The 26,702-nt window shown below is 46.4% G+C and overlaps 6 protein-coding genes across 17 annotated transcripts in view; 3 read left to right on the forward strand and 3 right to left on the reverse strand.

The window, feature by feature from the left end:
• The window catches only part of spag9a (sperm associated antigen 9a), a 63,163-nt gene extending 51,668 nt beyond the window's left edge, over window positions 1-11,495 (reverse strand). The window contains exons 1-30 of one of the 8 annotated variants that reach the window (XR_007486676.2): window positions 10,972-11,495; window positions 9,871-9,991; window positions 9,315-9,385; window positions 9,151-9,239; window positions 8,925-9,075; window positions 8,007-8,093; window positions 7,044-7,179; window positions 6,860-6,953; window positions 6,620-6,741; window positions 6,290-6,310; window positions 6,027-6,038; window positions 5,244-5,301; window positions 4,999-5,151; window positions 4,852-4,903; window positions 4,628-4,758; window positions 4,486-4,542; window positions 3,436-3,600; window positions 3,180-3,309; window positions 3,030-3,119; window positions 2,845-2,961; window positions 2,562-2,739; window positions 2,222-2,440; window positions 1,948-2,149; window positions 1,748-1,852; window positions 1,574-1,654; window positions 1,437-1,504; window positions 1,196-1,344; window positions 931-1,102; window positions 715-828; window positions 47-223 (exon numbers count right to left, since the gene is read on the reverse strand). Coding sequence is in view for 1 of the 8 variants with exons in the window: in XM_049744449.2 (XP_049600406.1) it covers window positions 47-223; window positions 715-828; window positions 931-1,102; window positions 1,196-1,344; window positions 1,437-1,504; window positions 1,574-1,654; window positions 1,748-1,852; window positions 1,948-2,149; window positions 2,222-2,440; window positions 2,562-2,739; window positions 2,845-2,961; window positions 3,030-3,119; window positions 3,180-3,309; window positions 3,436-3,600; window positions 4,486-4,542; window positions 4,628-4,758; window positions 4,852-4,903; window positions 4,999-5,151; window positions 5,244-5,301; window positions 5,564-5,578; window positions 6,620-6,741; window positions 6,860-6,953; window positions 7,044-7,179; window positions 8,007-8,093; window positions 8,925-9,075; window positions 9,151-9,239; window positions 9,315-9,385; window positions 9,871-9,991; window positions 10,972-11,271 (3,604 nt within the window). In the remaining 7 variants the exon portion in view is untranslated. Of the gene's footprint in view, window positions 1-46; window positions 224-714; window positions 829-930; window positions 1,103-1,195; window positions 1,345-1,436; window positions 1,505-1,573; window positions 1,655-1,747; window positions 1,853-1,947; window positions 2,150-2,221; window positions 2,441-2,561; window positions 2,740-2,844; window positions 2,962-3,029; window positions 3,120-3,179; window positions 3,310-3,435; window positions 3,601-4,485; window positions 4,543-4,627; window positions 4,759-4,851; window positions 4,904-4,998; window positions 5,152-5,243; window positions 5,302-5,563; window positions 5,579-6,026; window positions 6,039-6,289; window positions 6,311-6,619; window positions 6,742-6,859; window positions 6,954-7,043; window positions 7,180-8,006; window positions 8,094-8,924; window positions 9,076-9,150; window positions 9,240-9,314; window positions 9,386-9,870; window positions 9,992-10,971 lie in introns of all 8 variants that reach the window. The other 7 variants (XR_007486678.2, XR_007486679.2, XR_007486677.2 and 4 more) reach the window with 7 other exon arrangements.
• Window positions 11,496-11,952: 457 nt separating this feature from the next.
• LOC125983330 (LITAF domain-containing protein-like) lies at window positions 11,953-14,732 on the reverse strand. Its single transcript, XM_049744481.2, has 5 exons — window positions 14,601-14,732; window positions 13,413-13,561; window positions 13,244-13,264; window positions 12,417-12,561; window positions 11,953-12,313 (listed from the first exon to the last, which is right to left on the reverse strand). Exons 2-5 carry the CDS (start codon window positions 13,549-13,551, stop codon window positions 12,208-12,210), a joined length of 411 nt encoding a protein of 136 aa, XP_049600438.1. The 5' UTR covers window positions 13,552-13,561; window positions 14,601-14,732; the 3' UTR covers window positions 11,953-12,207.
• Window positions 14,733-14,869: 137 nt separating this feature from the next.
• dhps (deoxyhypusine synthase) overlaps window positions 14,870-26,702 on the reverse strand; it is a 39,429-nt gene continuing 27,596 nt past the window's right edge. For 2 of the 4 annotated variants that reach the window (XM_068653351.1, XM_068653348.1), the window contains 2 exons: window positions 22,559-22,760; window positions 20,611-21,041 (listed from right to left, as the gene is read on the reverse strand). The gene's annotated coding sequence lies outside the window, so the exon portion shown is untranslated. Of the gene's footprint in view, window positions 14,966-20,610; window positions 21,042-22,558; window positions 22,880-26,702 lie in introns of those variants that run through there. The other 2 variants (XM_068653349.1, XM_068653350.1) reach the window with 2 other exon arrangements.
• LOC125983327 (myeloid-associated differentiation marker-like) lies at window positions 16,353-18,294 on the forward strand. Its single transcript, XM_049744477.2, has 2 exons — window positions 16,353-17,117; window positions 17,502-18,294. Exons 1-2 carry the CDS (start codon window positions 16,851-16,853, stop codon window positions 18,093-18,095), a joined length of 861 nt encoding a protein of 286 aa, XP_049600434.1. The 5' UTR covers window positions 16,353-16,850; the 3' UTR covers window positions 18,096-18,294.
• LOC125983328 (myeloid-associated differentiation marker-like) lies at window positions 19,375-20,235 on the forward strand. The gene has a single exon (XM_049744478.2). It carries the CDS (start codon window positions 19,375-19,377, stop codon window positions 20,233-20,235), a length of 861 nt encoding a protein of 286 aa, XP_049600435.1.
• On the forward strand, window positions 22,710-26,499 carry LOC125983319 (somatostatin receptor type 5). 2 transcript variants are annotated; one of them, XM_049744464.1, is made up of 4 exons: window positions 22,710-22,854; window positions 23,813-24,534; window positions 24,610-24,996; window positions 25,065-26,499. In XM_049744464.1, exons 2-4 carry the CDS (start codon window positions 23,854-23,856, stop codon window positions 25,197-25,199), a joined length of 1,203 nt encoding a protein of 400 aa, XP_049600421.1. In that variant the 5' UTR covers window positions 22,710-22,854; window positions 23,813-23,853; the 3' UTR covers window positions 25,200-26,499. The 2 variants fall into 2 exon arrangements, with proteins under 2 accessions (XP_049600421.1, XP_049600420.1); XM_049744463.1 differs by having other exon boundaries at window positions 23,813-24,996.

Below are 26,702 nucleotides of genomic sequence, written 5' to 3' on the forward strand. Positions count from 1 at the left end.
CTACCGCGAGGGAGTTTCGCCGGCCGTCTCAGCGCTTGACGCTCACCTGGCACGGTGACAAAGAATTTGACAGCGTCTCGATGTCCATGGAAACAGAGCTGGGCGTGCGCCATGGAGCAGTACGGCACGAAGCTCGCTGGCAACGCGCCCTCTGCGCCATCGTCACTGTAGACCCGCACGGCGCTGCCGGGCCAATTTGGCACCGTCGCTAATGTCTTGTTGGCTGAAAGATAAGAGAGAACTTGTCAAACTACTTAGTATTGATCTCGCTTGCACGTCGCATAGGAAGAATAAGTAAGGAGGGCCAAAGAAAACCAGCGCTTGACGCACGTGTTGCTGAACAAACACGTTTCCATCCCTCTCTCGCTTTGAGACAGACAAACGCCCGACGGATTCCAAATTGGACGCTTGAACGCACAGTGCGGCTGCAAAGCCGGTAGCCATGGTAACCCAGTCATCTCGTATTCAAGAAGCCTCGGGAGCAACAATTGTTGCATTTAGAGCAGCCCGACACAGGGTGTATGCTCACTTGGATTCAGAGGAGAGCAATAAATGAGACGGCGCAAACGAGAGTAAGCGCGTGCGGGGGCACGGCCACAACGTTACGCAATATGCATTCAAGTGTATTGCGCAAGAGTAGAACGAAGATGTGAAGCCGCCGTGTTAGGGAGCGCAACGCTAAGGAAAGGAGACTGACTGCAATTTGTTACCTACCTTCAGACAGCGGGATGGAAATGATGACGCCATTTCCAGTCCCCACCCAGAGTCGGCTGCAGGACACCACTAAAGCTGTGATTCTCACAAAGGAGAAACCCAGTTTACCCGTCCCTGCAAAGCACATTTAGTTTCCATTTGCTCCGTAACCAGGGAAGGTGACCGGACGCACGGCCACACGGACGGACGGACGGACGGACGGACGGGTAGGCCTACCGAGCATTTTGCTGACATAGGGCTCAATGTCCACGTCCTGGAGGTGCTGGAAGGTGTGGGCGTGAAACAATCGCAGCGTGGAATCCAGTCGGATGGACACCCAGATGCCATCGCCGACCCAAGCCAGCTGTCGAACCTGACTCTCCTTGCGTGGGTGCGCGTCAAACGACTTCTACTCGGTCGAGACAAATGCAAATGTGACATTTGCCGATTACTTTTATGTGTCGCGCGGGAGGCTTTGATTTTGCCGCTAAATATGCTTGACCTCTATCCTCATGGCTTTGGGCTGGATGACGTAGATTTTGTTCCTGTAGCCACACCACACCTTATCGTGGACTACGGTCATGCAGCGGATTGAGTGGTGGGGTCGTCCCAGATCCAACAGGTGGTAGTTGGTAAGGTCCCACTGACCGCCTGAATAGGACGTACGACAGGAAGACTACAAATCGACTCTTCGTTCAACGCTCCGGGAATCGGTACGTCAATTCGCGTGAAAACAGACTCACCGATGCCTCTGTGGAAAATTGCTAAGGTTCCATCCGCCAGCGCCACCAGGACTCTGCCTTTCACGTGCCTGTATGAAGAAGGCACCTTTGGTTCTTCATGTTTGCGTGTGCCCTCACACAAGCAGCGGTGTACTCACACTATGCCGAGGATGGAGTCTTTGAGCTTGATGGCGTGAAGACACTTCCTCCATCGCGCCACAGATGAGTGGACATAGAGACTTGAGGAAGACAAAGATCAAACTCTACAACTCAGGATTCTGTCAACAGTTAGTCCACAGCGCCCTCTAGTGGATGTGATGTTACCAACTCACCATCCATTCTGAGCTCCCAACCACATGGTGGGGAGGGCGCTGCTCATCCTCTTGACTTCCAGGGATGAGGGGTCAGAGTCATCGGGCATGCTGGTGGCAGAGCCGCTGGATCACAAAGAGCAGATAAGTCAAACGTGGAAGGATTGTTCCGTTTCCATTCTGGCAGGCACCACAGTTGCAGAACGTTGCGTACGGGTCACCTTTGTACGGCAGAAATGGACTCGTCGGGCCCCACCCCGAGCGGGTCGGTGAAAACGTGCTCCGTGTAGATTCCGGCCTGGTTTGGCTCCGGCCCCTGGTCCTCCTCTCCTTCTTCGTTGCCGCCGGCGTTTGCCTCAGTTGCCTCCGTCGCCTCTTCGGCGGTGGGAACCTCGGCCGGGCTCGTCCGCCTGGACAGTTCGGCTGAGGCGGACAATGCGGAAATGTTTTTCGATCTTGTCGCACCGATGCATTTAGGAGACTGTTGCCAAGTACCCGAGGCAGGGATGGCACTGTGCTCCGCCGGCTGCTCCAGACCGCCCCCCGTGCTGGCTGTCTGGGGGATGGCGGTGGTGCCCTCAGCTGCCAGGGCACCGTCGCTGCCCGTCGAACCCACGCTGGCCACGCTGCCGGCCAAGGATACCACATCGCCCTGATTTGCATCCACGTCTTGAGGGACTTCCTCAACTGCTGGATAATCGGACTCTGACACACCTGGAAAAGAATATCCAATAAATCCTGTCATCTCCCATACTAAACGACTTTGTCTCCAAATACATGTGTGGGTAGCATTCTGGCCGCACTGAAAAGATGAGCAGTAAAAACCAAGACTTACCTGGCACACTGGCGATGCAAACGACGTGGGTGTTGCAGGCGTAGAAGGCGTCGACGAGGTCAGACGGCTGCGCGGCATCCACCACTAAGATTTTGGTGGAGGAGTGGGTGCTGGTGCACACCCACACCCGACTAGACAATTCATCCTGAAGGATCAGCTCCTCAACTTTCTCTTGATCCTGACAAGGTAGGCAAAAACTTGTTATAGGGATTTACTGGACCTACCAGGAGGGGAAACACAAACACGGCTGGGAGCAGCTAATCTTTAAATCCCCATCTCTGACCTTGTTTTCTTGCTCCAAATGGTCCAGGCTACTCTGAGATCCCTTCATCTGCTTTGCAGGCTCAAACGGCTGTGACGCTTTCCCTCCGGAGAGGTTGACGCCGGCCGCACACCACAACTGGGAAAGCCAAGGGGATCAATGGGCACGATGTTGTGCGTTCGAGTCGACTCGTTTGGATACATTACCTTCATAGAAGCGTCTTTCTGTTCCAATGGTCTCAAATAGACGGGCACGGGCAGATTAATTTTGTTCTCCGTTTGTCCGCCGTTTGCTCCCTGTCACAAAAGAGTTGAAGGACAGACACGCTCATGCTTTCATCTCCTTCGACATCTTACCTTGAACTTGCTCGGCAGGCTCCAGCCGTGCGCTGTCACCCGACCGTCCTCCTTTTGCATGTGAGCTTTGACCTGCCTGTACTGGGCTCGCTTTTGCTCTTTGCGCGACGGGGAACTGCACTGGTCTTTTCTATATGATTTGCAAAGGGAGAAAATGACTCTCAGTATACAAGGAAGTTGAAGATCTTTAAGTTGTACACATCAGTCTTAGTCAAAATGAAGCGAAAGAACGGTCGGTCTCAAGTGCTTTACTCACTCCTCGTTGAGGAAGTCGAACGTTTTGGACTTCTCTGTGGGGAACTGGGAGAACGTGCTGCTCCGTTTCACCATGCTGCACGGAGCGTTGTATTTCACGTTGGACTGGGGCTCCATTTTCTTTATGGCCGGGGTGCTGGAGGAGGAACTGAAAAGCCTGCTGAAGCTGACGACGGGGAAGCCACACAGCCGAGAGGGAAACAGAGCCACCGAGAGTGAAGAATGCAGGGGGTGGGGGGGGGAACAAAGCAACAGGTTGTCACCCAACAACCGGCAAAGATCACTTTCCTGTCACTGTACTACGGACGGGACGGCCAAGCATGCTGGGAGGATGAGACAACCTTACACCAACAATACCAACTTGGACTACAGAGAATAATTGAATTAGCCTATTTGATTATAAATAGTCCAGAATATGCATTTTTAATGCCCACAATTTCCCCGACAGACACATTTTTTAGCACTTTGTTTAATATGGATGCGACCGTATCTAATTTGTCACGTACCATTTTTTTCAAACTAATTTATAAAAAAATAATAAAAAATAAAGTGTCAACCCAACAATTTTCTCGGGGATCTTAAAAAAATAATAATAATAATAATGCCAGGTTAACTCAATTTGTGGCGGGAGACCACTAGCAGTTAATATGTGATATTGTCTCAAAGTAAAGCTCAGATGAACCACCCATATGTTGCCTGTTTAAAGTTCTCTCCTGTGAGCAAACAGCAGGAAAACACCAAAAATGGAAAATAGCAGCAAGCAGGAGACGGGACAAAACAAAGAACGTGTACGAAAGGTAACGTGAGCAGTTTGTCATGGAAAAACGGCTGCGGTTGCATATTGTGGATGATGATGATGATATACGTTCAAGTTTGTAACAGGGTTAGGCAGGGGGTTTGACTTCAGGTTTGACTGAGAGATGATTTACAGAACCACTTTTACCTAATGCTGTCAATTCAAAAGCAAATCCCGAAGAAGATAAGAGAAAAATGTAGTCCAGTAATTGCAAAGAAAACGGACCAACAAATGGAAAATTGGAAAAGGACTCACAACTGCCAGATGCTGGATTTCTTCTTCTCTGCGAGAGACGGATTTTCCCTGGAGGCCCTGAACACAACATCACCTTTGAGCATGTCGACGCATGGGAAAGAAGCACCTCAAATTGCACTCCTTTGTTTTGTCATCTCCCTACCGGATCATCTCCGTCCACCGCACGGCTTCCTGGAGCTCCATCAATCTCTCCTTGTACTGATTCCTTTCCATCAACACTCGGGCCATTTCCACCCTGGTGAAGCGTTTCCTCTGGGCTGTCGGGACGTCGCTCTGTGGCAGCCATTGCAAACCACAAACAAGCATTTAGAGAACCTTGAATGCGTTAAGTAGTCCAAGTTTAGCTCTGCCCAGTAAATGACTCACGTCTTCTTCTTCTTTTGTTTTCTGCAGCACCTCCTCTATCTCAAGTCGCACTCTGCAAAGCAGCATTACAAAGTGACTATCTCGAAAACCAATTGAACTGCTTCGATTGTTGCTTTACAATTGTGCGCTCTGCTCTGCTCTGCTCACTTTTTGAGTTCCTCCTCCAACTCTCGGTTTTTCTCCTCCATTTTTGCCTTGGCCTGCTGCACGGCCTCCAGCTCGCCCTGGAGCATCTCCTTCTCGCACGTCAACTCGTCCACTTTCAAGATCAAGTCTTTATTCACCACATTCAGGGCATTCCTGCGGAGGAGCGAACAAACATCGTTTCCAATTGGACAGAACAAGGCAAGTGAGTTCAGAAGACATCATTTTAGAATGCTTTTTGAACTTACTTTCTCTCAAGCAGCTGCGAGTTCTCCTGAATGAGATTTTCCACTTCCCGGCCCATACCTTGAGAGAAAAAGGAAAAAAAAAAAAAAAAAAAGACAGCATATTGGAATCTTATTTTTGATACACAATTTCCCAGCAAGCCAAAGTACTACTTTAGCACTACGTATTTAAAGGCAACACATTCAAACAAAACAAATTGCCATTTGTCATGCTAAGCTTTTTCAAAACTAGAAGCAGCAAACACACAAGCTGGTGCACATGTGCAGCACGCTGCATCACATGACTGGCAGGCTAAGGATGGATTGAGCGGGTGCGGTCTTACCAATCAAACTAAGGTCTGAGAAAACCATGCAATCCCAGCCAGGTGGAAAGAATAAGCAGGAGAGAAGGGGGAAAAAAAGAAATGCAGATATAGTTTGAGACACTGGAATGATTGAAATGATGATGTTTCCTTGCTGATTCCACAAGCAAATATCAATAAAGGTTGTCTTTATGTGGCTAGTTTACATTTGGAAGAGAATAGCAATCAAGGGGAAGATCACAAATTGGATTTTCAAGCTGTAAAAAGAAAAGTTAGAGCATCTTTATGTGATTCCTCACCAAACGCCTCCATGCATCCGACTAAACGTCAGATTGGCTTAAAGAAGTCAAATCGATCTTGGCTGGCTAAGAAAAGCTAAAGCTAAGTATGAAATCATGATGAGTATGACACTGTGAGCTGCCGTTGCGGCGCTTGCAGGAGGGACATGACATAAAAGAACGGTTGGTTTCGAGGTCATACACACCAGAGTACTCCACTGGGAATATGGACAAAGGGGGGGGGGGGGTTGAATGAGACATGGAGGAGAAAGAGAGGTGACGTTAACACAGGCAGATGCTTCAATGAGCTGAACCCAAGCCAGCTGTGAAACATTGCGGCAAACTCCAGGTGTTGCTGCCAACTTCAAAATCCAAAGTTGGACACCTACAACATTAGCTGTGCTTGTTATACGTGGATTCAGTACCATCCATTTTACACCCCGCAAAAAAAAAGAAAAGTACTAAGTACCTGGGATTGAATGTGTGGAGTCTGAAAAGACAAAAATATGTCTTTGGGAGTGAATAACTTTTATAGTTAAGAAATATATAAGTAGGTTTGGAAAGGTACAGTACAACCAAGAATATATTATAGCTATTTTTCCTAGGCTAGAACGGCAAGATTTAAGATGGGTACTAAAACTACAATAACATTTAATAAATGAACACTTGCCTTCATTTTTTGCTACATTTGGTGCGAGCACACAGCAGCAACAGAGTGTTTCCACATTCAGTTGAAAATGTTCTATAGTCTCGTCCCATAAAAGAAAATGTGCAACTTCACCATGGAGCCGTCACTCACCCAGCAGGTCGGCGCCTTCATCCACATCCCCGATTAGCCCTGTGCCTGCAGACGACAGCTCTTCAAACAGCGAGTCCGTGTTGCGGTCAAACGCCATATTTTCAATGCCTTTGGTCGGAGTGCTGAGGGGAAATGAAGCAAAGCAGGAGGGGGGAGATATATATATATATATATATTTATTTTTTTCCGTCTGGTCAAAATGTACTTGAATAAATCTCAATTAGATGTTGGCTGTGCTACCTGCAGCCCTTATGGCCCGTCAGATCCATGTCCAGCTCGGGTGTGGACTCAATTATGTCCTGCACGTCTGAACTGTCTTCATTATCGGGTAAACCTAAATGAGACGCGATTCACCGACGTCAATAACGAACAGACGGTGCATAAAAAAAATAAAAATTCTGTGACAAATAAAAGGGTCTTTTACCAACTGATACGGATCTGGTCCCGGGTGCCGCTTGAACCTCCGCGCTCTTACTGTTCCCATCGTCCCTCCCAATATCCGAGGCCGTGGTGGACATGGGAGTGGCAGATTTAGAGCCGGTGAAGTCTGACATCTCATCCTGTAAAGAGTGGAATTTTACTTCAGCCAAATTCATTCTCAAAAAGGTTCTTTAAGGTAAAAGGCTCAGCCGGCCGGATGAGAGACGTAATAGATGGTTTACAGGATCACACGTACTTAGATTACAACATAAGAAGGCCGAACGCTTATGTTGTAAACTTTGTTGGCATTAGATCAAGAAAACACCTTTGGCTTTAGGGGAACTGGAACTCATAAACGCAAGGGAGAAAGAAATGTCAAAGAAGATATTGACCATGAAGGGGTGGGGTGGGGTGGGTGGGGCTTGTTCGCAAACAGCTTCCAAAATGACATTCAGCTTTATGTCACCGTACAAAGATGACATCACATAACTACAACGAAAGCGACGCTCAGATGAACGCACATCACAAACGAGGCACACGAGATCCAAGACAACAACGAGTAATAGTCAAATGCTACGAGCACACAACATTCAATGAATAAAGGCTGGCATCTTTTCAAATGAGTGACGTCATAGCTGAGTCAGCTGCAGCAACACAGAAAGGTCAAAATAAAGACAAGAAACGAACATGCGCTTTGAATCCAAACGATGACAACCCAGATGCAATCGCGTTGTTCGTGACTTGAACAGATGAATCGTTATCAATTTGGCCAACTCTAAATTCCTCACAACGCGTTTGCATGGAGCGCCATCAACGGCAGGCCATCTGTGAAGCGACGCTGCCTGAAAGCACACCAAACCACTACAATGGCCAACGCACCAACAAACAAACAAACAAACAGCGTTGCCTGGGGCAGACGCGTGGCGGGCGTGTCCACGCTAGCCACCGCCCGCATTCATTCAACTACCTTGCAGTCGTCAGCCAGTGAACTCCCCCAAGTAGAGTCTTGCACACTCTTACCCCCCCTTTCCCTTGGGGAGGTGGCAAAGTCCTGCTGAGAGTAAGATTGAAGCTCATGTGTGCCTTCAGCAGAAACACAAAGGCCCCAAAGCAAGTGTGCATGTGGGTGAAGTTTTTTATAGAATAGGAATAGCGTGCCTTGACTCAACTGTTTGGTTTGTGCCATGACTACACTCAAACCCAAATGACTCACATCTCAAATCAATGTTTAATCAGTGAATGATTGGAAATGCCATTGATCTGTTACAGAGAGAATATAAATGGTGCTACAAGTGCTGAACAATCTTGGGGGCGGGGGAGTCGTTTTCCTCAATATTGTGATGATTTATTATTACATTTAAAAAAATTGAATTTCAATTAATCAAGGGGTTGGTGTTAATTCGATCTCACCCCTTTCATTAAGCTCAGTACATGCCGTCTGCCTTTCAAACCTCAGCGAGGTCGAAAAGGCCAAGATGCAACATGGAGCAGACGGCAGCGCTGATTACATAAGGGAGAAAGAATTATACTCTGGCCCAGCGTGCCTCTCCATCAGCGGTTGGCTGCCGGTCACACGGCAAGCGTAACTCCCATCATGCACTGCGCTGTCCCACTTGTCGCGAAATTACCGAAGACCGCGCCGCTACCCCCAAACAGTTTGCTTAGGTCAGCTGGCAAAGTGAAAATGACATTAGCACATCACTGTGATACGTTGGCTCACGAGACTGCTTTGCATATTCATGGCCGCTTTAAAAGCGGATGTCTGAAAATAGAGAGGTCTTTGACGGCAGCTCACGTGACGGTGAGCACGCCTAATCAAAGGCTCTCTATTTTTTAGGTGACCGAAAAAGCCAAACGCTTTTGCAAATGTGTGCGTGTCACACACCTGGAGGCTGGTGTTGGAGCGAGTGTGTGTCGTGTCGCTGAACCTCCAGCCCTCTGCGCTCGGCGTCACTGCACGGGCGTGTTGGTCCGCAATGAGCGGAGCGCTCCCAGCCGATGATGGGAAGATGCCCAAAGAAAGGGGGCGCTCTCTCCTACCAAGTGAGGGAAATGTTTAATAGAAACACAACTCAACTGTGTAAAAAAAAAAAAAAAAAAAAAAACCTTACCGGAGTCGCCCCGCACTGCTCGGTTCAGACGCCTCGCTACTTTGCTGCATTTTGATTCGCTCGACATGCTCCATGTAATTATGGATCATCTGCAAAAGTCAGCACGAGCCAAGTTAGGACTGACCTCATCCAGTCTTGCCCTTACTCCTTCCCCATGCGCGTACTTCTGTGTGCCTCTGATGGAGGGAGTTGTATTCCTTCTTGAGGTCCACCTCTCGCTCTTCTAACCTTCCGACTAAACAAAAAGGCGCAAAACATTGTTAGTCTACACGGAGCGCAAAGAATGTACTGAAATGAGATTTGTTCGACAGCTATGACTCAACAAATGAAAACGGATAAATAGCTGGTGCGGAAGCAAAGGAGCCAATTTCATGTTATTTTTTTCCAAGAGTGAATTTAACGGCGAGTTACTGTTTATTGTCAGTAATTTGTCAGTAAAGGAGGCTTTCGCTTTACGAGGTGAGTGAATCAACACTTTTCCACACTATAAAATATTCCTTAATCCGCCAACAAGACGAGGCGGTGATGCAGCGCCGCATTACGATGGGAATAACATAAATCCCGTAATCCAATTACAGTGCTTCCCTGAAATCTGCGCAAAAGTGTGTGCGTGTGCGTGCGTATGGAGAAATGAGGCAGAGATTTTTCTAAAAATATACATTATTGGCCCCTTTTATTACGTATGTCAGGAGTTTTTAAAGGGTCATTCTTAGTGCTTACTCTGGTCAGCGTGGTTCTTAATCTTGAGTTCGAGTTGCCTCGAGTGGGACTCCATCCTGTCCACATGGTTCTGCAGATCCTTCTTCTCCTGTTCATGTGTGTCCTCAAACTCGATGAACTTCTACTCTCATACGCACACGCGCACGCACATAGGCGGGATTAGACTCCATCAGGTGGCTCATTTTGGACACAAAAAAAAAAATCAGCAACCAATAATAATGCATTGAAAATTGCAGGAATTCAGTGAGAAAGTGAGATTGACTGATATATCTGCATTTTTTCCCCGCTTCCATAAATGGTAAGACAACAAGACAAATGTTGATGCTCTCTTCCATCAAACGATGGACCCAAATTGCCGAATGAAATCTCGACTGAGTCGCACAGCAGGAAGTGGAAGATTTAAAGAAAGCAAGCACACTTTTTCTCAGTCCATCACGGCACATCACTTAAAATGACAAAAAAAGGAAACAAGTTTTGCTGCTCCCTTTCTGTTGATTACTGTCAAAGGATCACATGACCTGGAAGTAATGCCGCCGCCCCCCCCCCTCCCCCACTCACAGTGCATATTATGACAGTTACTTACAAAAATAAATATATGTTTGGCTGTGGCTAATTTTAGATTAACACTTGGGCCGACTACTTCTTTTGAATCTCGGTTCAGTATATTTGAGGTGATTCTTGGTGAAAAAGTTGAGCTTCTTGAAGGGGAGGAGATTGATTGTAATCAGAAATGCCGCTGAAAATTCAAAGTGAACTGACATGAAGATGCTTCGTCAGCAGCGTCTTTTTCTTGAGTCCAGCTCTTCAGTGATGGCCTAACTGCTGAGTCACACCAGTCCAGGACCGTCTCACAGGGTTGTGACGTGGTGCCTTCACTGACTCGCCGTGAGACTAACAGGTGCATCGGGATGACAATCAGACGTGCAACGACCGCACCGTGCCACGAAACGCGCGCACTTTATAGCGAGCGAGCGTGTTAGCATCGCTACATTAGCATGATATCCGCAAGAACGCTGGAGTGGTGCCCGTGCCCAGTGCCTTTTAATTGCCAGCTAAGCTAACAAAGGTTAGCATCATAAAAGAAGCACAAAATGTCTTCACCTCCTCCGCGTGTTTCCTGAGCGCTTTCTCGCGCTCGTACTGGGTGATGAGCTGCTCGTTGTCCTCCTTGAGCAGCTCCAGCTCCACTTCGTGCTCCTGGTTCTCGGCGAACACCGAGTCGAGGTTTTCCAGGACGGCCACCACCAGCGGCATGAGCTCCTTGACCACGTCCTCGTCATATTTTCCTATGAGCCTCTCGAACTCGCGGTAAATAGAGTTAGCCAGGCCCGATACCCGCTCAGACATCATCGCTGATGTTCCCGGGTCGTCCTGGTACACAACTCCGTCTTCCAGCTCCATTCTTATTTTGTAGTCCTCTCCGTATTATCCAAACTGGAGTGTTTGTAGAGCCCTATTCCAGTTTCCCAGCCACTATGACGACATTTACGCTCTTCTTGGATGAAGTGGACACACCGAGAACATTACTCGACCGGACCGGACCGGACCCGTTACGATGCAGGCAGGAGACGACGTGGATGTCTTCCTCTTTTCTTTCCCCCCCGCCCCTCTTGTGCCATGATGCCTTCAGGAACTCCCCCACAAGCTTCGCTCTTCCAGAAAGCCAATGAGCAAAAACGTTCAACGCCCTCTCCCTACTCGTTTGCCTACAAAATTCAACATGAATCCACAATTCGTTTGAGTGTTGTGTATTAGAAATATGTATGGTTAATATTTTTCGTGTCAGACGATTTTTGAGCTCCATATGTGAACAAAGAGGGATTCTTGTACTTAAAATAAACGAATTGCTATTTTCACCATTCATTTTTACGTAGTGCAGCTGAAGTTCCCGTCGGTCGTACCGATTCCAGATGTAAGTGAATGCACCATTACAACAGCTGAGTTGTTGACGAGATCACGCCATGACGTCACGATAATGTCAGTCATATTTTGCACTTTGGCGTCTTAGGTTATTTTTACTATATTTTATTTAAGCCCCCCCTTTTATTGTGTACTTTTTTCAGTTGAATAAAAATGGACACATTTGCTGTTTATAATTGCACACGTTTATTCTTGGACAGAATCATAGCACTTACAATTGTATTCTAAATGCACATTTCATAGCCCGAATATTCATCACTGACATGCTTACCCACTAACTGATTAATCATTTATTCGTCATCTGCAATGCCGCATCCAAACATCACAAATAGACCTTAGCATTTGCAACGTTTACTTTACCAAATACACCCACTGCTGCGAATGGTGATCGGCATCAAGTTCCCAGTTTGCAGCACTTTATAATCGCTTATGAGTGTAGATTTGCTTGTGGCAGTTTGGACAATGATGCACGGCATCTTTGCAGGAGTCCACGCAGAATGGTATACAGCAGCAGAGAAAACACCTGATGCAGGAAACAAAAAAGTCATGTTCAGTGGGGAAAGTGACATCATAAGTGTATCAATCTCGTTGGGGATAATTCGCTTTTGTGCAATTCCTCTCTTTACCCAAAGAAGGCGAGGCATCCGCAGATGGCCCACGCCATCAGGCCTGCCTGACGCTCTACGTGGGTGACCACTGTCTGCTGACACTGGGGGCATATGGTTTCTCCAGGGCTATCTTGCAAGGAAGGTGTTACCACCAAGTGAGTCACTGTCATTGAAAAAGAATACAACACAATTATACAATATAGAATAAAACGCCGTGACTTTATCATCATCGTGGCTTTTTATCTTTGAAAAATTATACCCATCGTAAAATTTCTATTGAAATATGCATATGCAATTTCATTTCAAACAAAAATTCTTGGGAAAAAAAGGTACAAGCACAAGTGGTGGTTCTTGAATGAATCTTTTACCGCAACGGCACAAATTGGCCAGCAGAGGGCACTGAATGTAGAAACGATCACGTGTATCATGTTACGTCATTGGCATTGACATATCAGGTCATCATATTTACGAGCGATTTTGAACATGATTATCTCAGTTCACACATTGAAGTGAAGGACACTTTTGCGTGTGGTGTCGCCAACAATATGCTGTGACTAAATTCCTCAATTCCTCTGACTCAAGGTGCATCCCAAATTGTGATTGTGCACTATGAAGACGACAAAGGTTCATTGCGATGCACACGGGCACTATTCTGTAGGTCACTTTAGAAGCACACTGACTTCCTCATGCAGGCAAGATGCATTCATTTGCATTGTGCACACGTGTCCTGACAAATTCTGAATTTGACTGATTTGTTTAGAATTTGCACTGGGTATGATATTTAAATGTGAAAAATGGGGGTTGCACCATGTATGTACACCTCTGTATGACATGTATTAGCTCACCTGAGGCTGTGGTAGATGGACCTGGAGCCGCAGCGAGAGCAGCACATGACGTATGGAAACACAAGAAAACGAGACAGTGTTAGGCTATACATGACATAAGTCCGGAGTTCGGAACCTTCAGATCAAGATTCTCAGACTGAGCATCATATTAAGCTGTCCACAGACCGACCTCCTTGGTATCCAACAGGTGGAGGAGGTCCTGCATTCATGGGCGGGTACAATCCAGGAGGGGGCGCTGCAGCCCCATAGGCCATGGGCGGGACAGGGTAGGGTGGGGCTGGACCTTGTCCGAGCTGCCCTTTTTCCATCTTGAGAAGTCTTTCATAGATAAGAAACAAGTGCAGAGAAAGCAGTCAGACAAATGACGGACCATTTTGAATTGCTTTGGAAATTTTGATAAATGAAGTAATCATGTTTTATTAGTCACCTCCCAGCAAACAAAAGCATTCTATACAAATATTAGCGGGAGTGGTTTAGCTAACAGATGTATCGTCAGTATTTGGAGTTCTTTCATGCACTTGTATCATAACAATAGAGAGAAAAATGAAAAACAATTATGGGACGATTGTGGGTGTGATGATTGCATCCATCGCAGCCTGGTCATCCTAGAAGAGGGACCCTCCCATCTGTGGTCTCTTCTCAAGGTTTCTCATTTTCCCCTAGCTGGAGTTTTGAGTTTTTCCTTGCCCTCTTGGGAGTTTAAGATCAGTTTAAGATCAGGGGGTGTTTGAGAATATCTTTCGTTCTTCACATGTCCTGAGTGTTGTTGTTAGTCACCTAAATGTTGAACAGAGGCTGTGATTTACCCAAGTCAAATTCCTTGTTTGGCACGCTCAAACATGGCGAATAAAAAACTCTTGAATTTCAAAATCTGTCTTTAACCCAAAACAGGCATGTTGCGGTAGCGCTGATAAATAAAGACTTACGTCCCCTTCTTTAAATTGTGCGCACAGAAGTGAAAAATCATAGCTGACATTTGTCACTTCTGCATTGTGTTTTTCTGAGCGCAGTGAAGCTTTTGATTAGCATTTCATGTTTTACGACATCTTTACGTGTAAAGATGATTATTTTATGGTGACCTGATAAACGCAATAGTCCGAGTCCATGCTCAAAGGGTCACGGACGGAGCCCAGAGCACTTGGGCAATAATTTGATTAGAGCGAGAGGCATGGCTTATGCTTGAAAGCTGCGATCATGTTTCCTGGCAAAACTCCAAATTGGATAGTGGTCCAACCGTTGCTCATTCCCGCTCAGTCCCTGCTGACCATCACCATCAATCCATACAAAAGCATTTAGAGAAGCACAAGCCACTCAAGCGTTCAAGCTCACCACAGACTAACTTCCACCACTGCCTCACCCTGTTTTCCACAACACGAGATGCCATCGAGATGACTCCAGCCATATATGTTTGGACCGACTTTACATAACGCACAAAGGAGGATGCAATTGCTGACTCTGACTCTGACTCTCTGACTCTGAATTTGGACTGCAAAGGAAAAAAATAGAGTCATCAAAACAGTTTCCATTAAGTGAGAGAAGAAGCAAAAATTGAAGTTTCACACAAATACACAACAGGGGCATATTGGCGCTTGACATTTTTGGGAATATGCCATAAAACATGATTGACTTACCTGTGACTTTTGACACCAGTAAAGAGAGAGAGAAGCTTCCTCAATGTCTGCTTGACTTGAAGAGGAGAGGAAATGCAATCAGCGCTTCACTCTATAGAAAAAACCAGGAGAGGATGTATTATTTCATGGGGTTCAAGTTCAACTCCGCCCCCCTCCCATGTGACTGGATACGTCAGTCACCATTCAAACAAGATAGACTGTGAATACACTTTTAATCAATCAGTCACTCTTTATGAGCTGGGGATGGGTTTTGTTTTCCATGGTAGAAGTTAAGTTTGCTCATATTTTTTCATTTTTAGTCTCAACTCCTGGATATTTCTGACAGCTCATTCATGTCTGAGAGTAGCCCCGCTGTGCCGGTTTGCATTCACACAATGATAGTTGTGCACTATTCTAAACAATAAGGGAAATCGCAAGTGTTTCTATATCAGTTGCACTTCTCCTGACACGTATTGGAGAACATGTGACAAAAAATCTCATGAGAGTCAGTTCGGGACCAGCAAGAGGTCACACAAGTGAATCCCGTGAGAATGACATTAACTGATTAGCACACATTAGGGAGAAAAAATCCAAACTTCAAAAATGCACAAATTGTTCTCACAGGTATGCGGGACCTTTAGATCAAAGTTGACTTTTTTTTTTTTTTTTTCACTCGCTTTGGTATAGCTCTAATATCATTTATATATTCTCGTTAGAAGTAATCATTTTAGGGCGTTCATGCGTATGACCGCTAGAGGTCAGTATAATACAATGAAAAATGCTACACTAGCGTTCAACCAAAACATTTTGTTAACGTGGATGATTAATCGATATCAAAGACAATAGTAACTGCATTTCCACATTGACCGATACAATAATGTCTACTGTTGATTGTTGACACGTCAAAAACACTTACATTTGTAAGCAATGTGGCAGGATTGACATAAGTACTCCATACACCAACATATTTCAAAACACTAGTGATAATGATGATTGGTTACTGTAGAAGTGTCCAATCACAGGGCACAAATAGACAAGTGCACCATGCAGTCAGTTTACAGTCATGTGATGAAAGTGTGTGTGGGTGTGTGCCGTCATTACATGGAAGAAGAAAAAAATGGTGCATCAAAACATAAAGTGAGATCAAAGGACTCTGCATAAATGTTCTCCTGCCTGCTTTTGTCTACAGAGGGAGGACATGTATCTCACTGGCACTCTCTTCAGTTCCCTGAAGAGCGAGCACCAGGGAAACTGAAGCCATCATCAAGCCTTATTAGATCAAAACATGCGCCTGCTGCATTTCTATTGCATTGTATCGATCCGACTGTTGCAGCTGCACAAAGATAACATTGAAAAAGACCGAAGGATGGGGTGGGGGGCTGCAGGCGTGGGCTGTAGGCGTGGGGCAGGAGGAGGGAGGAAGGCATAAGCGAAAGAAACTAAAGAGGGGAGCGACAGCAGCGACTAAAAAGAGGAACCGCCGCAAAGCAAAAACAAGAACAAATCGCTCCCCCAAAAGTGGAATTTCAAAGTGATTTAGCAAATGGACTGCATCTCGCTTTATGTGATGCAGGTCAATGTAGTTCATTAAGGTGTAGATACAAAGTGCATGGACAGCTTATCTCTACATCCTCCCTTCTTCGACAATACAAAAGTTCACATTCCATTGTTCCTGTTAAACATTACTACTGATAATGCCAACACACCACCCAAAAAGATTTGGCGGGGAGAGAAGCTGCGTTACTGACTTTTTCTTTACACAACCGCCACTATATTGATAAGCAAACAGAAGCCATCGCCTCCTCTCCTAGGCAAATATTGTATGAAATTTGTAGCGCGCATGCGCCTTGATGCTCGGGCCTCAAATGGGTGCAGGCAACGGAGAGGGAGTGGCAGGAAGCGTTGAGCTTGCTGCAGATGTTGCAGTCGTGGGATGACACCTTGCCTCTGAAGCTGTTAGTGAGCGGACGGACGGAAGATCTATTGGAGAAGTTGCTATGGTGACACTTGACCTCAGGGCGCTGACGGCGCCAGTGGGCATCGTGAGGATACTGGCGGTGATCTGCACCTGCATCTCCTTCAGCCTGGTGGCGTCCATCGGATACGCTACGGACTCCTTCTGGACGTGGTGCTTGTTCACTTGGGGCTTCTGCTTCGCCGTCACCCTCCAAGTCCTCTTCCTGGAGTTGTTCAGCGTCAACGCTAAGCTGCCTATTTCCTGGGATGACTTCACCACTGCCTTCGCCATGTTGGCCACGCTCATGGTGTTTGTCCCATTTTTTTTTTTTTCTTCTTCTTCTTTTAAATCTGCGATTCCGATCTTAAGTGACTCGTTGCATGCTGTTGGTCGGGCCTAGGTTGAACATTGCGGTGATGAACGTCAGCTTGAATGCAAGTTTAGTCACATGTATGGAAGTTCAACAACAGGTGTGGGCAAAGGCCACGTGGGCCCGTTGCAAAATGAATTGCTCACTCCTGACCTTGCTCACTGATAACACTTTTTTCCCAACAGGGTGCTTCCGATAAATGATCCCATTTGACTTGTTTAGCCCAAAATGAGATATTCTTCACAGACATAGTATCTTTGTTCAAATACATGTTGCTTTGTTAGACGGCAGAAGATACTGATCCCTTTTCTTCTTTCCCAGGTGCTGAGCGCATCCATCATCTTCGCCAACTTCTTCACCTGCTCTTCGTGTTCCCAACCGATTGCCGCTTGCGTCTTCTCCTTCCTGGCCTTCATCCTCTACGCCACCGAGGTGGGCTTGACCCGGGCCAAACCCGGGGAGATCAGCGGTTTTCTGTCAACAGTGCCGGGTCTCCTGAAGGTGCTGGAAGCCTACGTGGCCTGCATCATCTTTGTGTGCTTGCGGTACACCCCATACAAGTATTTCCCGGGGCTCCAGTGGTGCGTGGCCGTCTACTCCATTTGCTTCATTTTTGCGCTCCTCGTCATCATCTTCACCATAGGCCGACTTCTTGCCGTCTTTCCGGTGCCGTTTGATAAAGTTCTTATTGTGTGTAACGTGCTGGCCGTTCTGATGTACATCACCGCCGTGGTGGTGTGGCCCTACTACAGCTTGAAGGGCAACCCCCGGCCGAGCTACTGCAATAGTAATCCAAATTCCTGCGGGTGGAATTTGTTGGTGGTAATCACTTTCATGACCTGCGTCAACCTAATTGCTTACATTGTTGATACATTTTACTCCTTTCGGCTGGTCTTCTTTATTAGTAGCAACTAAAGTCGAGTTTTCTGTAAAGGTATCCAGCTGATTTCGAACGAATGATATCAAGTCGCAAATGGCATTTCTTGGCATATTTTCCACTTTTAATGTAAGGTTGTTAGCGCGCTGTTAGCGCTTTCACTCTTAACTCAGCCGTTCATGTTGACACGTGATGTAAAGTATGCAGCAAATGAATAAAAATGCTTTTTTTTTTTGGTGCCAGTGGACAGTGAGTGATGATAGCCGTGAATGAGTTATTCATTAAAGTGACACAAAGCGACACGCCCGCCCGCCCGCCCACCACATTTCAAAGTCTGCTTGCTTGGGTGTGCATACTTTCAAGCGCACGTGGCAGCCATATAGGGAGTTTGGACAACGCTTCCACACTCACAATAGGTTTGGTGTCTATTCAGGCTTGCAATAAAGTAATCAACGGTGTAAAAAAAAAAAAGAAGTCAAGAACATTCTGGAGAAAGTAGGTGGGTCATTCATTATCAATATACAGACTTCATGAAATTAAACTACGGCCAAAATAATATAGGTTTTATTTTAGGTTGATGCCAAAGCCACTAGTATGACAGGATATACGCGCATAATTGTGATAATTGGCCGATTCATTCAAACGTGATAACAAATCAATACCAATTACAATAATTAATAAATAAAATCCATTTAGTAATTTAAAAGTCTCAAATCTTCCAGCTAAGCCATGAAATCATTCCTCCATTAGCAATTATCTCACTTCAAAAAGTTGGAGCTTTATTATTTGGTTAAAAATAATATAGTTTAGTTTTAGCATTCCTTTTTGTTTTTTTCTACATATATATATATAAATGGAGTATTTGTGATGTTGACTATTTGAATTGTGCAAATGCCTTTTCCCATTTTAGTTCTTTGGTTAACTCTAGTAGCCTAACTTAGCACAGGTCTTGCTGCGACTGTCGTTAGCATGGATCCATCCCTCTTGGGCTTGAGAAGTCATTGTTCCTGTTTTCCAGGCCACGGGGCCACTCTGTAGAAGATAAGCCTCCCAATGAGGCAAAGAGAGCAAAGTCCAGCAATGAGTGTGTCTCCATGATGCCTTGATAAGAAGCAGCGCAGGTCCAATCAGCAATGACAGCTCGGGGCCATAAAGCGCACACTCAAATCAAGGATGCTGTGCACGTCGGCTTTCGCTTTTCCAGAAGAGACATCGAGAGTTTCTCGCCAACGCGGATGGATGTCAGAGAGATGGAGTGAGCGGAGGGGAGGGGAGGGTCTTTTGTGAGGTGACTGCCGTTTGCCGGACGGAGCAGCCATGATCCACGTGGACCTTCGCGCTGTGACCCAGCCGCTGGGCATCCTGCGCTTGATGGCCAGCGTCCTCACGTGTATGGCTTTCAGTCTGGTGGCATCGGTGGGCCACGTGCCCTCTCCTTACTGGGCCTGGTGCATGTTCACCTGGTGCTTCTGCTTCTTCTTCACCTTCCTCATCGTCCTCCTGGAGTTCACCACCTTCAGCGGCAAGTTGCCTTTCGCCTGGGATGACTTCACCACCGCCTTCGCCGTGCTGGCCAGCATCATGTGCTTGGCCGCCTCCGTCATCTACCCGACGTTTTTCACCTGCCACGTCTGCTACAGACAGATGGGCGCTTCCGCGGTGTCCTGGGTGTGTTTCGGGGTCTACGTGGGCGAGGTGACTCTCAATCGCCTTCGGCCCGGCGGCCAGATCCGTGGCTTCCTCTCCACGGCGCCGGGAATGATGAAGATGCTGGAGACTTTCCTGGCCTGTCTCATCTTCACGTCTCTGGAGGAACGTCAGTACAGCGGCACTCCTGCACTGCAGTGGTGCGTGGCGGCCTACTCCTTGTGCTTCATCTTGGCCGTGCTCATCATCCTGCTGAGTGCGGCGCAGCTGACCTCCTCCTTATTTCCCTTTTTCGACAAGCTAGTGATCGCCTATGACATTTTAGCGTGTGCCGTGTACGCGACGGCCGTGGTGATCTGGCCGCTTTTTAGTTTCCGCGCCAATGGGAGACCGCCCGACTGCGGCTACCTGTGCTCGTGGGATAAACTGGTGATGGTCACCGTCATGACAATTCTCAACTTGTGTGTTTACATCCTGGATGCGGTCTACTCCGTACGGCTCGTGTTGTGCGGCGGCACGGAGCGAAGCTAACATTTGTGTCCTGTGCTTGATGGGACTTTTAGATCGCTTTGTATCCAAAATCTTTGTTTCATCCTCATTTGTTCATTCTCATTTCATTATGAAATAAGCGGAAGTCACCGGAGAACATTTGGAGCTCGTTGGTTTTGGTGTAGTTAATGATTCAAATTCTATCACTCCCATAAAAAGAGAACTAAATAGCATGTGGAACTTTGGATCCCGGTACAACGAAAAGGCTCAACAGAGCAATGACGTCACTTTATTACCATCATAAATGCTGCATAACTCTGATTATGGGTGTGACATGATGTTGCCAAGGAATCTTTGAACACTAACTTGCAACTTAATAAAAGAAGAAAAAAAAAAATTGTGGAGCGATCAGAATACTTTTATTTATGACGGCGCACTTAAGCCAAGTGTCACGGCGACGTTTTGAATGAAAAATGTTGGAATGTAAAAGACGTCAACAATTAGTCTTACTTTCCAAAGGGAGCACACGCAATTAGAAAGCCATCACAGTGAAACACGGTTAAACGTTAAATATGATAATTGAGACAACAAACGATACAACAGCCCAGTGGTGATGAAACACTCTTATCAGCATTTCTCTGTTCATATCGAAAGGGTTAGCATCCTCAATAAAACTAACGTGTACGTGGGAGGAAGAGGATATCGTTTGTTCTCTATTTTTAGTTTGATATGCTTTCATAAGCTCCAGTCGTTAGGAATTGCCAAAGGATTGCGAGAAAGGAGTGTGAAGAGAGAGACGATCATTAAATGTACTCACGTGACTTCCTGTTGACTCCAATATAAAAGAGCTGTAAAACAAGTGTGGGAAAAATAACAAGTTAGGATGGAAATGCAAATATGGCATTTTACAAAAAGACACTCACATGAGAAAATTCCCCCAAAAGGTGTTCACCAAGATTTGAATGATGTTCACTATATTTGATTTGACAATTTCTGGACTAGCATTTAAGTGAACCTGGGTCAAATGGAACAACTCAAGCAAGGATCCTGTTTTTTTTTAATTCTTTGTCGTGCGTCAGTGAGGCTTGTTAAAGTCAATATGCCTTTGCTCTGCTGTGATTTGGATTGCACGGGGGACACTCACTGGCTGACAGATACAACCTACTACTAAGTCCACTGCGGCAGAAAGAAAGGAAATGGACAATATGCGATTTGGATGCTCTCTTGAGCTTGATTGTGAATGTTAGGGGCTCTTTTTGTCCAAAGCCTAAAATAACTGCACACTTCAGTGACTGGATGCTAATGACGATGCACCTCCAGGGCTGTTTGTGCCAACTTGTATCAGTCCTATTTAAATGTGCTAATGATGCTCTTTTAAAAGCGCGCGCAGCACATTACGCATGTGCCCAAAAGCTTTTGTTCACTTTCTGCCGTGCCGTGCGATAAGGGACGCCACCATAGTATTTTGCCAATTGGATGTGCTGTTGAGATGACCTTATTTGTACTTTTCAAGTCGTTGAGTGGCAACTTTCTGCGGAGGCTTCAGATAATGTGGTGAAAGTGCAAAGTGGGGCGGAGGGGACCAATAAAAGCTTGCAAGTGACATTGTGCTTCGCCTTTCGTTTTGAGTGTCTACGTGCAAAACAAGTTGATTTGATGAGACACTGGCAACACTGGCGTGGGCCACGTCCTCTGCAAAGCTAAATACGTTTGGCAAAAAAATCATTTCTCTTCAATACATTGAATTGAGGGGAATGTAGTAACATGAAATATTTTCTCCTGCTTTTGAAATGCTGCCGTGTTCTTGACGATCTAACAAAAATGCTCCTTCAACGAACACGCCTTTTTGAGACGTGGCCATTGCGCGCGATCCACTGCAAATGAGCCATATCATCTGCCACTATGTGCTGTTTGCCTTGCCCTGCGGGACACATTTCTATACACAGCTGTGTGTTTACTTACAACCTGGTCCGAGTGCGGAGCAGCCAAACAGGTCTTTTCAAAAGACGTCAGCAACTGACCATTGGCAACATAACATATGCTCACCATGGAAAATACAGAAAGCGTGTCCTAATTTGACGCTAATTTCCCTCGTCTTCATTATCTTCACACTGGGCATCCCGAGGGCTCTCATTGTGACTCTCCATCACGACACACACATGCACACACCCACGCGTGCATAAGCACAGTTCTTCATATTTGTTTCTAGACGTCGTACAAGGTTGGCCTGAAAACCCATTTAGAAACTGGGATCAAATGTGTGCTTTGCCGCTGTTGAGCTGCGACTGGAGATACACCCACCTATGGGTGGGACTTTGGCAACCAAAGGAGGGGTGACATTTTCCTCACATAAATAAATACTCACCGTGCATCCGTCCGTCCTTGACGGGCTTCCAACACGGTGTCTGTCGTCTCCGGAGCCAAGCTTCCAAAGCCACCTGCACGACGGGCCAAAGTTCACCCTCATGTTTAGGCCACTGAAGATGGCGGGAGGAGCGTGCTGACGGTCATAAAGATGACTCTTCAAAGGGACGAGGAAAGCGCGCTGGAAGGTTCTCGTCTTTGACCTTGAAAGAAATTCCAAGACCGTTTTGATGCTGAGAAAGCACGGCGGCATCACTGCAGATAGCGGTGTGGAGAAGATGAGGAGCACGGTCACAGGTAGGATACGGCCCGTCCTCACCATCTACATTATGACCCAAAAAGGAAATAGGGATGCATGGAGAGGCAAGCTGCGCAACTTGCGGAATCAAAACCACTTGTGCAGGATTGACAAACCATGGTGCTCATGTGAGATGAAGATGAAATATCGTCAATTAAAAACGAAGATGAGCATTTTAATCCAACCATTTCATTTCATTTCTCAAAACGTGTTGGGACTTTCTACATTCAACTTACATTTTGAATGGCAAACTGAAAAGATTGTGTCAAGTGTTGAAAAACCCTCCGTTCGTAATGTACTAAAGGTGTTTCTGCTGCCTGCACTTCATTTGACAAAAGAGGGCCTCGGGCTAAATGGAGATGTAGCCGTAGAGACAATAATGCTGTAAAAATGACTAAGTGCTGGCCCAAGATGTAGCCTGAAGCAAACATGCTGTTTGTTTTCTCAACAAGGCACTGCGGGCTGCGGGCTGCGGGCTGCACGTCACTCCTGTTTTTGGAGCGCGGTTCACTGAATCTTTACATCAAACCAGTTATTGTATTGGTGAAACGGCTCTCGACAGCCCCAGGTTGCAAAAAGTGACAGCTACCATTTATCAAATTAGTCGAGGTCACTCGTGGCGGGGGAGCACATAGCAATTTAGGACCATTCCTTCGAGCAGAGGTGGCTAACTAGCAGCCCGCGGCACGGGACTGACCGGACATCAGAACGGCATATTGTTTGATTTTGGGGTTTTTTTTATTTGCTGCGGTGGGAGCAAAGGAGCTTCAAAACGTATCCGCGTCGCAAATTCGCTATAGATGGGACACTCTTGTTCTCCACCATTGTTGCTTTTTGTTAGCATGTGACTACTTAAGCGTTGACTGTAGCGGGATTGTAGCAAAACGTCGCGTCATGTTTACACATCATGCGGATAATGACTTGAAATGCGTCTTTACTATCTTGTTCTCCTAAAAGCGCTCACCAACTCTAATCCATTTGGATAACCCTGCCCAAAGATGGCCGACTACAATATCACAGTGTCCGAGGAGGCGGTGGACATGTCTTTCCCTCAGCACCACATGACGGAGCACAACGGCAGCATGTCCAACGAGACGGAGCCGCTGCCGTTCCGTGTAGTCACGGGGCTGGTCTACAGCGTGGTCTTCATCGTGGGCCTCTTGGGCAACTCCTTGGCCATCTTCGTGGTGATCCGCTACACCAAGATGAAGACGGTGACCAACCTGTACATCCTGAACTTAGCCGTGGCGGACGAACTCTACATCCTGGGAATCCCCTTTTTGGCCACCAACAGCGTGTTTTACTACTGGCCCTACGGGGATTTTTTCTGCAAGGTGTGCATGACCGCCGACGCCATGAGCCAGTTCATGTCCACGTTTTGCCTGACGGTGATGAGCATCGATCGCTATCTGGCGGTGGTTCATCCCATCCGCAGCGTCGGGTGGAGGAGGCCGCAGGTGGCCAGGATTTTCAGCGCCGTGCTGTGGCTGCTGTCGTTTCTGGTGGTGCTGCCGGTCACCATCTACTCGCACGTACAGGAGGGCTTCGACACCTGCAACATCACGTGGCCCGAGATGCAGAACTGGTGGTCCGTGGTCTTCATTCTCTACACATCCATCCTCGGCTTCTTTGGACCGCTCTTGATCATTAGCATCTGCTACTTGCTGATCGTCATCAAGGTACCGCATCACGGTCTCCCGGCCTTTTCCCAGGGGTTCTCCATTCGGTCAACTGATGGTCTTTGCTTTCTCCAGGTGAGGTCAGCCGGCGCTCGTGCGGGTGTGACCAAGCGCCGTAAGTCAGAGCGCAAGGTGACCCGCATGGTGGTGATCATCGTCCTGGTCTTTGTACTTTGTTGGATGCCCTTCTTCACCACCAACATCGTCAACCTGGTGCACATCATCCCCGAGAACAACGCCACAGCGGCCGTCTACTTCTTCTTAGTCATCCTGACTTACGTGAACTCCTGCGCCAACCCGATCCTATACGGCTTCCTCTCAGACAAATTCCGGCAGAGCTTCCGGAAGGTGCTCTGTTTCCACAAAGCTCAGAACGTTCCATCTGCCGCACACACCGACAACCACCTGCCTCTTTTCCCAGCCAGGAATCCCAACCACAATGGAAACATTCACAACAGCCAGGTAAGATGACGAGCCTCGCAGGTTTTGTCAGATAAGGTGGAACCAAGGTTCCCTGTGTGTGTTGACAGGCTGTCCAGATGGAGGCTGCTGCTGCTGCTGCTGCTGCTGCTGCTGCTGCTGCTGCTGCTTCTGCTGCTGCTGCTGCTGCTGCAAAACCTGACAATGACTCCTCAAATGGCTTGAACGGGCAATCAAAGCTGTGAGATGACGCAACACAAACAAAAGTGCCGCCCGCCGCTTAGCATTGGACTGCTCTTTAGTTTTAATTCATAGGATTAAGATTAGATTTGGATTCATCTTCAGAGTTTCGTTTTTATGCGTTCAATTTAAGAGGAGTCAATCAATGGATTACATCCATGACCGAGAGCAGTATTTTTGTATGATGTTCATTTTTCTTTCGGTGTTTCTGATTGAGAAATACATAATACTGCAGTCAGTGTGTGATGCCCTCCTCCCAAAAAATAAGAGTCATAGTAATTGCCTAACAGTCCAAAAACATGTCAAAATGAAACTCCTCTACTTACTTTGACACAAAACCTTGGCACCGAGATGCTACAAGGAGGCACCAAAGCGCTACGTTTGTCTCAATGAAGATAACGGCCTGAATGAAGAAACGAACGGTTCTGCCGACTGCATAATGAGCATATTTTGCCATAATCAGAAGTCATTCACAATGTTTCCTTGAAGAAATTCTTCACTACAAGGAAACATTGGCAGAAATCCGCTGTTCTTTTCGCCCTTATTTTAGTTTTCTTCTTTTACTTGTAGACGTGACTAAATGTCCTGAAGCAAAATTATTCATCAGTGAGAACCTTGTCCCCTGATAATTGTCATTAAAGAGGCATTGTTTGGCCTGAAAGCACGGCGCTCTTTTGTTTTGTATCACGAATGAACAAGTGTGCTCAAGGCAAAGCAACAGCTTGGCTCAAGTTGTTGCTGTTGCCCTTATAAATACCACTGATATCAGAGAAATGCACTTTACTCATAGCGTGCATGATGGTGTGCTTTTATGTTTACTGTACGATGAAACAAAATGAACTGACAATGTACGTACTATAAGCTGTCAATTTTGCTCCTCTGGTGGTCGTTATGAGAAAAACTGATTTGCTCTGCCCCCCCCCGGTTGTCAGGGTAACAAATGAGACTGAACTTTCCACCTTCGCTGGAGGCAGCTGGTGAAATGTTGCATTTCAATTAAAACAGTAGCCATAGATCCAATTGATGATTACGGTTAGTTTAATGATCACATCTCATTTTATATCGAAAGACTCAATTTTGCCTTCCCTGGCTTTTGATTTGTTTTTTCCCCCTATAAATCTGTTGTGGTCCTTGTACTTGTTGGTATCCGTGCTGAATGAATAGTGTTGTGTTATATTTGTTGGTCCAATTTATGCTATGAGGCATTTTTTGGTCTTGACACTAATTGGGAGTAAATTGAGACCAAGGCATTATTGTTTCAGTATAACCTTTGTCCTTGGCTCAAATAAAGGTTGTAGAACACTGCTCTGTTGTTTGTTTGTTTGTTTGTTTGTTTGTTTGTTTGTTTGTTTTTGCTTGTCCCCTGGTACAGGTCTGTTTCGTTGTGAGGTAAAACATTTCAAGTGGTTTAAACGTCCTAGCACTAGTGGTACGCTGGTTCTCTCTAGCGGCAACTGAGAGGAATCACTGGCGACGATCATTATTAGATTTTAAAAGAAAATGTTATC

The sequence above is a fragment of the Syngnathus scovelli genome, chromosome 16, assembly GCF_024217435.2.
Source record: "Syngnathus scovelli strain Florida chromosome 16, RoL_Ssco_1.2, whole genome shotgun sequence".
Taxonomy (NCBI): domain Eukaryota; kingdom Metazoa; phylum Chordata; class Actinopteri; order Syngnathiformes; family Syngnathidae; genus Syngnathus; species Syngnathus scovelli.

What these genes read in the sequence shown, in the direction of transcription:
- LOC125983327 (XM_049744477.2), top strand. Translation starts at nt 16,851, where the DNA reads ATGGTGACACTTGACCTCAGGGCGCTGACGGCGCCAGTGGGCATCGTG. An exon ending in CCATGTTGGCCACGCTCATG is followed by an intron (nt 17,118 to 17,501) that starts GTGTTTGTCCCA and finishes CTTCTTTCCCAG; the next exon opens with GTGCTGAGCGCATCCATCAT.
- LOC125983330 (XM_049744481.2), bottom strand. Translation starts at nt 13,551, where the DNA reads ATGGAAAAAGGGCAGCTCGGACAAGGTCCAGCCCCACCCTACCCTGTC. An exon ending in TCCATCTACCACAGCCTCAG is followed by an intron (nt 12,562 to 13,243) that starts GTGAGCTAATAC and finishes TTTCAATGACAG; the next exon opens with TGACTCACTTGGTGGTAACA. An exon ending in GGATGCCTCGCCTTCTTTGG is followed by an intron (nt 12,314 to 12,416) that starts GTAAAGAGAGGA and finishes TTCCTGCATCAG; the next exon opens with GTGTTTTCTCTGCTGCTGTA.
- LOC125983328 (XM_049744478.2), top strand. Translation starts at nt 19,375, where the DNA reads ATGATCCACGTGGACCTTCGCGCTGTGACCCAGCCGCTGGGCATCCTG.
- LOC125983319 (XM_049744463.1), top strand. Translation starts at nt 23,854, where the DNA reads ATGGCCGACTACAATATCACAGTGTCCGAGGAGGCGGTGGACATGTCT. An exon ending in GAAACATTCACAACAGCCAG is followed by an intron (nt 24,997 to 25,064) that starts GTAAGATGACGA and finishes GTGTGTTGACAG; the next exon opens with GCTGTCCAGATGGAGGCTGC.